The sequence below is a fragment of the Neltuma alba genome, unplaced genomic scaffold (assembly GCF_004799145.2).
Source record: "Neltuma alba isolate B1F8T4 unplaced genomic scaffold, ASM479914v2 tig00004097_pilon, whole genome shotgun sequence".
Classification (NCBI taxonomy): domain Eukaryota; kingdom Viridiplantae; phylum Streptophyta; class Magnoliopsida; order Fabales; family Fabaceae; genus Neltuma; species Neltuma alba.
The window spans coordinates 48,015-56,831 of record NW_021633565.1 but is presented as its reverse complement, the minus strand read 5'-3'; the positions used below and the strand labels follow the sequence as shown (position 1 = coordinate 56,831).

The 8,817-nt window shown below is 36.2% G+C and overlaps 1 protein-coding gene across 1 annotated transcript; it reads right to left on the bottom strand.

Annotated features, from left to right (window-relative positions):
- Positions 1–7: 7 nt before the first annotated feature.
- Positions 8–6,235, bottom strand: LOC114743699 (pumilio homolog 23-like; the record flags this gene model as incomplete). The annotated part of the gene is made up of 11 exons (XM_028931920.1): positions 6,105–6,235; positions 5,332–5,579; positions 4,816–5,179; positions 4,316–4,618; positions 3,774–3,941; positions 3,116–3,259; positions 2,783–2,902; positions 2,369–2,554; positions 1,342–1,490; positions 725–907; positions 8–194 (listed from the first exon to the last, which is right to left on the bottom strand). Coding segments are annotated over exons 2-11 (1,992 nt in total), but the record flags the coding sequence as incomplete, so codon positions are not given.
- Between the last annotated feature and the right edge of the window lie 2,582 nt (positions 6,236–8,817).

The window sequence follows — 8,817 nt, the reverse complement described above, 5'->3', positions numbered from 1 at the left end:
TTAAGGATTGACCAATCTCTTTACTCACTTCCTTAACAGTTTTTGGTTTTGAATTTTTATTTGATGTGTCAGCAAGAAAGCCACTCATTTTGGTTGACTTGTTATCATCGGAAGCAAATGTAGCGTAAAAATCTTTATAAGTTGATTCTTTCGATGTTTGTTTGGACCTCCAATGATCAGGTCTGGCAGCAAATCTGGAGAACACAACAGAAGCATAATTCATGAAGATTAACTTCAATAAAATTATAAAGCACACAAATAAACAGTACCTAGGCTCCAAATATCATCGCATTAAATGGTAGATGGTAATTCATAAGCAATGTAGCGTGAACAGAAAATAGCCAATGAAACTCATGATTGGACGTGCCATGTTTTTTTTAAAAATAATAATAATAAAAGGACGTGCAGTCCTTGTACCTTTTTACCAAGTTCTTCAATTATGTAATTTTACCGTAGGAACATGATAAGCGTGATTTTTGCAGGCAAGTATATGCTTTGCAGCATTACATGATTGGGTTTTTTTAAAAGTTTTTTTAACACTGTGATATTAATGGAGAATCTAACAGCAAAGATATAAGAATCTGCATCTAAATACAATCCTATTTTTATATGAAATTTGATTGATGCACCCTATTTATAGAGACCAAGCAGTTTAAAAATATCCCAACAATGAATGGCAAGAAAATCTGGACAATATAAAACAGCACCGTAGCCAAGAACTTACCCGTCAACATCGAGTTTCCTTAATATGTAAGAGCCCTGCTTTGTCTTGGAAAGCTCACTTCGCACAGACAACAATTCAGACACTATAGCCTCTCTTAGCGACAGATTACTGGTGGTGAAGCACGTTTCAACAGTAAAAGAACCAGAAGGGTGTAATGCAATCTCTCCAAAATGCCCTCGTAGCCTTCAAAATAAATTACGAAAGATAAGGGCACTGACAGAGAATCTAAATAGACAATTTAAAATCTATTACATAATACTTTTTTCAGCTTGAAATCTTATAATGGTTACTAAAGAAAGAAATTGAAGGATCCAAGAAAATGAGCAGAAAAACCACCTAAAACGTTAGGGTGTGCAAAATAGACTCCGTCAATTCTCTTTTGCCAATTTATAGCCCTCAATATTTGGAAAACATCTCAACAGGTCTTCCTATTCATTATTTTTAGTCAATTAGTTTTCATCCTCATGGTTGAATTCAACCAATCCACCGATTTGCCCCATTGCAAAAGATTACATACTGAGAAACAAGGATGTCCTTCACATGGACGCAAAGTAACTAGTGAGACATTTTATCATTTCAACATAATAAAAGCTTCCTGATATGATTGGAAAACATACTTGTTAATTAATCTACGCTTCTGCTTTCCCGGAGCACCTGAACTTAGAAAGGCTTCAATAACCCGTGATCCCCCTGAATCCTTGGCTGCTTCAAGCACGTGATGATCTTCCATAGTTGTAATACTGGCGATATAAGGTTTTATATATTCCTGTCAATAAATTCAATTCATCAGAAAGCGGTAAATGAATATAATTTTATGCATAATTTGAATAAATCAGTCTACAAAGAATCTCTACATGAAAGTACCACTTTCCCTAATTATATGTCAAAGATTAACAATTTATGCCACATTGTAACAATGAATCTTTATATGGAAAAATAAATTCACGGCAGAAATCACTCCATCTCCATGCAAATGTACATCAAGAAAAAGCCATCTTAGAAAAATGGAAGAAGGTCCCCCTTCCCAGGAGCAAAAATATATTGGGCGGAGACTGAACTCTAGAGACAAGGTATTTACATACAGCAGGTTGAAATATTAAAAAGAGGGGGGGAGCTAAAGAGGAAAAAATACCTTAAAAATGAGGAAGAGCAAATATCAAATGGTGGTGGAAGAATAAAGGAAAGACAACACATAAACAAAAAAGATTGAGAGATAATGACAATCCCCACTCTGATTTTAGTTTGTCAAATAGAAGTGTGAAGAAAAACCTTTTCACTTTCCAGTTTTCCAAACTTATGCAAGAGTCTTAAACTTCGTCTTTTTTTAAGTGTCTCAAAGACTTTGAATAGTTAAAGTAACTTTTTATCCATAAGGAGGACGACTACACTGCATCATAAAAATTATGACACATATAAAACTAATACATAATTCGTCACTCATTAATTTCATCAACTATTGATTACATAATCATATTTCTCATGCAAACTTTATTTTTCAAAGGCATTTACCAAATTTCTATTTTCTTTGGTCCATATACGTGTGCACAAGAAAAAATAATATGCTTCTGTACTCCGTTCTACTATTTTGTTTGACTGAAATTTGAAAGAAAATGCCAACACATGAATACTCAAACCGTTGCTTACACTTCTGAACCGGAATACTGTCTGCAGAATCAGAGAGCCAATGACATGCATTTTAGCACCACTATGCCAACTCCAATTGGACTTGTCTTCACAAGTGAAATAGTGATCAAGGAATAATAACCGTGGGATGATCCACTTTGTAGACCCATCCACTGAACACACTGTTTCAGCAAGGACTTGACAGGACTGCGAAAATGTAACAAGATATTGTTTAACTTTTTAAGAAGATATGAAACAAAATTAAGTAACTACCATAGCTTCAGTATGCTGTTGACACCTTTTCTTTGATTTTTTTTTTGTTGCTGCAATTATTGTGGTAAATTAATGTAGGTTTTGACAACACACATTAAATCAGAATTTTAAACACATTAGTATCAGAAATTTTATTATTGAAAATGCAACTGACGTACAAACCTTGTGTTCATGAATATGAAGCCTCTCGCTTGCAGCAATTAGTGCAGCAACAACCCCTGACCTTCCCATTTTGAAAAGACTTTCAATATTTGGACCAAGTTCTTCCCAGATCACCTCCATCTAGCAAATATAACAAATAGAAAACTAATAAATCTTTAAATAAACATCATAAAACTCTGCAAGGGAAAAATAAGAACACGTAATTAATTTGAAATGAATATGCTAAAGATAAATAACATAGAACCCAGTAAAACAAGTGGTGAACATATAATTGTAAAGGATCTCAAAGCGAAGTGTCAATGCTGTTAAACTATACAGTAGTTAGATACATACTTGATCCTGATTTCTCACACGAGAAATCAATGCCTGAATAACAAAATTCCCACACTCGTGAGATGATAGCTCAAACAATGAATTCCGGAATACTTTAGCAAACATAACATTGTATAAGGCCTCGGGAGATACTTCCAAAACAACCTGCAAAATTTCATGAAATACATTTAATTCCATATTTCTTTATTGAAGTATAACTTGATACCTTCACAAGACAATGCACAGGCACAAGACTATTAGGTATATAATAGCCCCACAAAGGGAAGCATCATACAAATTATATACAGGTTGCATGCATAAAATATCAAATGTTCAGACCAGTCTACTGAGGAATATTTTTATGAGAGAGAGAGAGAGAATCATCTATAGTACTAAAGTTAATACGAAAAATTATACAGAGAAAGAATCATCAATAGTACTTAAATTAAAATGAAAAATCATACACTAACAGTTCTGAGAGATTATGCTTATGGAAGTGTTAACTAGGACTAATGAAGCCAGTTTGCTTTTATACAGACACCTATAACAAAATTGAACATATAAGATACAGAAAGTTTAAAAGGAATACATGATTATATGAAAATAAAACTAAAAGAATCATCAACATAGTAATCAACTAGTTGCATTATTTTGCTTGCCCTGATATAACGTTGCTAACCTCCATTAGACGGCTAGATGCGGGTTCTTTCAATAACTTCACAAGCTCTCGTACCCTTGCTGTTTCAATAAGATTGCCCTCTGCAATATTTTCTTCTTCACAGCCAATAAGGACAGGAATGACGTGAAACAACTCTTCATCATTCCCCGCCAAGAGCTTTAAAGCAGTCTGCCAAAAAGGAAACAAAATCCTCAATGAGGAAGTAAAAGAGGGGGCCCAAAAAAAAAAAAAACACTAAGACACTGTGAGCAATAGGTCTAACCCAAGAAGGTGGGGGGGGGGGGAAGACGACGACGACAACAACTAGACACAATAAGGTTTCTCAAAAGAAGGCTAGAATCAAAATGTTTCATCATCTTACTCATCCTAGTTGACTACTATCAAAAGTCGGAGGTGCAAACAATACAAAACACCACACATGCACTCTGCTCTCAAACAAAAGAAGAAGAATAAAAAATACATCTATAAGTGAAACAGACCGCAGGTTTAGATGTTATAGGAGTAATCATTTAATTAAGGAAAAATGAAATCAAAAAGCGTGCCTGAAGAACTAAACTGCTAAACTGATCAACTAGCAGCGTCTTGCTAAATTCTTTGACATGCACTAAGATCTCTGACACAAGGAACTTTAGTAATTCTGGAAATCCAGGCTGAAATTGTGCTGGATCATCTTCTTTTGAAGGAAATGTCTTCAAATTCAATCGATCTGCTACATTTGTTGCTGATTTTGATACATAATACCCACACTTATCAAGTGGTACTCCTTTACAAAGGCAAAGAAGACTACGAAGCACATGGGAACCATAGCAATTACACATCACATCAACAGAATTAGCAGCAACCACCTGCCAAAAAGACAAGTATACATATGTAAGCAACTCTAATTCCTAGTAGAAGACGCATAAGACTATTGCCATATTTCGTAGTAAGAGAAGGCAAAGTAATCTACTGAAACTAATGCCAGGAGGCATGCAATAGTATCTGGCAGCCAGCACAAAACCTAGACTTAAATGTTTTAGTAGCAGAATGATATCACTTATACCTTGCATATCACAGTCAAAGCCTCCTCAATCAAAGGATGACCCTCGTGATGTTCAAGATGAGCAGCTAAAGATTTGATGGCTGTCTCAGCTACATGAGAACCAGATCTATCCATTGCAATAAAAGGGAAATCCTTTGTACAGCTTTGCAGGAAAGAGCAAAGGTTGTCTACATCGCAGGCCTCAAGGAGTGATTGCAGAGTGTGGCTTATAATATAATCAGTTGCAAGCTCAAATTCTTTTCCCCTGGTTTCTTCAAGAGCATTACCACATATAACTGATCGTTCCTCCAGGTCAACCTCATTACTTTCAAAGAGATTAGCAATTTCTGAGAAGTATTTCGCTGTTTCAGGATCAACCTGTTTCCTACAGATATCACATAAATTATGAACATTCTTTTCATCAGGTATATTTGTAAAAATTGGCAGGTGTACTCATATCAATATGCTTAATGCCAGAGCTAAGAATTTAATATGGAGACAAACTCATAGTAAGCCAACCATTTAATGAGCCAATACCTAATACGAGATGCCTGGGCTATCTTTCTGTCTTTCAAACTTTCCTCCTTCCCCGTTCCTCTTCCAGATTTATGTGGATTGTCTCTGTTGAAGTCAACTTTCTCTTTCTTTGCCTTCTTCATCCGTTTTTTACTTTTGCGTTGTTCATACGAATCATACTCTTCACCCATAGAGCTCGCCTCCACCATGTTACAGGTTATCTTCCACTCGATGGCAATGGTTTTAAATCAACAGAAACCAGATGGGCTCTGTGATACAATTGAACGATTAAAAGAGTCTAGCGTATGTTTAGCAGTGAATGCAAGTATTCAAGTGATAAACAATCAAAATCAAAAGTGTACATCAAAACTTGTTCTATCGAGCATATTAGAGTCTAAGATTAATAGCTCCTAGCGATATGGTCTGACAGCCAAAAAGCTGAATATTTTCTATGAGACTGCATTCTCCTAAATTTTTCTTTCCACACTTCACAAGAATCAGGTTCATTATGAACCATCCAACTAATGAAGCTAGACTCCAACAAATGAACCGTAAAACACTAATATACATTAAAAATTAACATAAAGCTTGTTTCAGTGTATAACAAGAACAAAGCTTAGCAAAGCACTTCATGAAAAGAATATTGGAGAATTGAATAAACCGCAAATGAAAGACAAAGCAATGGTTTATGCATTGCAAGGTTTAAATAGAAGTAGGCCAATGAAAATCCGAAGTTGAGGAGTGTAGAGGAATTGAAGTAGAGCAGTTAGAGCATTCGAGGGAAGTAAACTAACGTATAGAGAAGAGCTGAGGGACGAAGAGTGCGTCGGAATCACTGATGGCGGAGGAGCCGACTGACTGAAGCCAGGCCTGGGGAGTTATCTGGGTGGCGTGACGCCTAGTTCTTGCAATGAGGCAGAGGGAAAAAGTAACGAGCCCTCGCTTCGGTGTAATGCTTGGAGACCTTCTTTTTTTTTTTGCCGGAAATACTTATAATCATTTAAAAATTAAAACATTAAAACAATTAAAAAAATAGATATCTTTTTTTGCCAAATAAAAAATAGAAATCAAGATGGGATAATTGTTAATATTAATAATTAATAATACTTATGAAATACGGTATATAAAATGTTTGATTTCTTTTGTTTGTGCTAATTTATTTTATCCATCTATTATATTAATTTTTTGTGCTTCTTGCCAAAATTGTTATTTTTCATAATTTTAAATAAATAATCGATGGCTCACGAAAAACATATGATGCCCTACGTGCCATGTCCTTGTTACTGATATTTCACCTCACGGACAATGTGGTATAGCAACTTTCTCTTTGAAAAAATGCTGCATGGCAACTCCTGCTTCAATTTTTTTTTTTTTTTGCTTGAGCATGCTTTTATTAGATGTAATTCCGTAAGAACCATTATCGAGCACTAAACTCTTCTATTAAATGGGAAGTGATGACTGATGCTAAAAGGGTTGGGGAATGGGCTTCAGGAGTTTTCAAGCTTTTAATAAGGCTTTACTAGCAAAAACAGCTTGGAGAATCATAAAGAATCCTAATGAACTATGGTGCAGGATTCTGAAAGGAATTTATTTTCCTAACTCTGACTTTATGAATGCTAATAAAGGTGGCAAGGCTTTGTGGTGCTGGTCAAGTATTATTGAGGGCAGAGAACTTCTGAAGAAGGAATTGTTTTGGAAAGTTGGAAGAGGAAGTGAAGTCAGGGTGTGGTGTGACAGATGGATTCCGAGCCTCCCAAATGAGAAACTAAATTGTGATATAGTGAGTGATGAAGACAAAATGCTGAAAGTTGCTGATTTAATTAAGGAGGGCAGATGGGATCTTAGTGCTATTGCTTCAAGAATCTCTGCTGAAGAAAAAGAGAAGATTTTACAGATAGAAATCCGTCTTTCTAATAGTAAGGATGAGGCAATTTGGTTGAAGTGCAGGGATGGAAAGTATAGTGTTAAATCTGGTTATCATGTTGCTAAGGAAGAAGTGAGAGGAAATCGCACAGTCTCAAAGCCTGGTAATTCCCATCTGATTTCCAAACAGCTCTGGAATTTGCTATGGAAGTTACATACCCCCCAAAAGTTAAACATTTCTTGTGGCGCATGCTTAATGATGCTTTAGCAACTAAAGCTTCCCTCTACAAGAGGAAATGTGCCTCAAATGAGCTTTGCTCAATCTGTGGTTTGGAAGCTGAAACAATTGAACACCTGATATTACTTTGTCCTTGGGCAAGTAGGTGCTGGTTTGGGTGCTCGTTATCCTTGAGGATTGATAGGTCACAGATTACTAGCATCAGGAAGTGGTTTGAAGATCTGATGTTAGGAAATAAAGGCTTGAATGAAGAAGAAAAGGCTTTAGTTGCTGCTCTTTGTTGGGGTATCTGGAAGGCTAGATGTGATTGGGTTTTCAATGAGGATAGCATTAATGGTGAGAAAGTAGTGACTATGGCTTCTGGTTTGGTTAATGAAGTATGGAGTGTGAAGTCAGTTCTGAACAATAAAGTAAATGGTAGACAAGAGACAAGACCTACAAGGAATATTTAGTGGATTTTACCAGAAGAAGGCACGGTGAAGATAAATGTTGATGGTGCTTTTCTTAAACAAAATGGATGTGCTGGTATAGGAATTGTTTGTAGAGATAGTGTAGGATGTTTCTTGGGAGGTTATGGGAAGAAGCTTGTGGCCCAGACTGCTTTGGAAGCAGAATGCCTGGCTTTTAGAGAGGCAGTTTTGATTAGTAAAAAGTTCAAAGAGTGCAAGATTTGCATTGAAACTGATTGTGAAATTCTCTTTAAGCAAATTGCTATGTCCTCTACTGAAGGTTTTGAATGGCAATGTACCTCTGTGTTAACTGAAATACTGTCACTAATTGAGAATAGGCCAGAGATTGTGTTTTCCTTGGTATCTCGCCAAGGTAATGGTGCTGCAGACTTTATAGCAGCTTCTTGTAGAAGGGGGTTGGCACCCAATGGGTGGCTGGCAACAGTTCCAACTCCTTTGGAGGATATCCTTTTGGCTGATTCAATTGGTTGCGGGAAAAAGGATAGCATGGAGATGCAGAATGATTTGTTCAGTCGGTCTAGAAGAAATGGAAGAACTTCTCAACCTGATGTGGCTTATTCTAATCGGGTTGGTATTGGTTGATGCCTCGTTTCTGTTAGATAGTTTGTTTTACTGTTGTGTGAGGTGTGTGTAGGCTTGATTGTTAGTTTGTGTGTCTGTTTTTTGGTGGGCTAGGTTTTATTGTTAGATTTTCTTGAGTGTCTTTTTGGCTTCGGCTATTGGTGTTTGTACTCTTTTTTTTACTATCAATAAAATGGACTCTATTTTGTTAAAAAAAAAAAATTAACTAAACAGGCTCTTTGTTCGTGACTCTGGACAAATGAGTCCCAGAATTGGGAGATGGGCCGACGAGGCCCAAACGAATAAGTAGGTCAGTTAGAGGCCCGTCTAGATTCATGATTTCATCCTCCCTCCTTTTTTTGATGAAGTGATTTT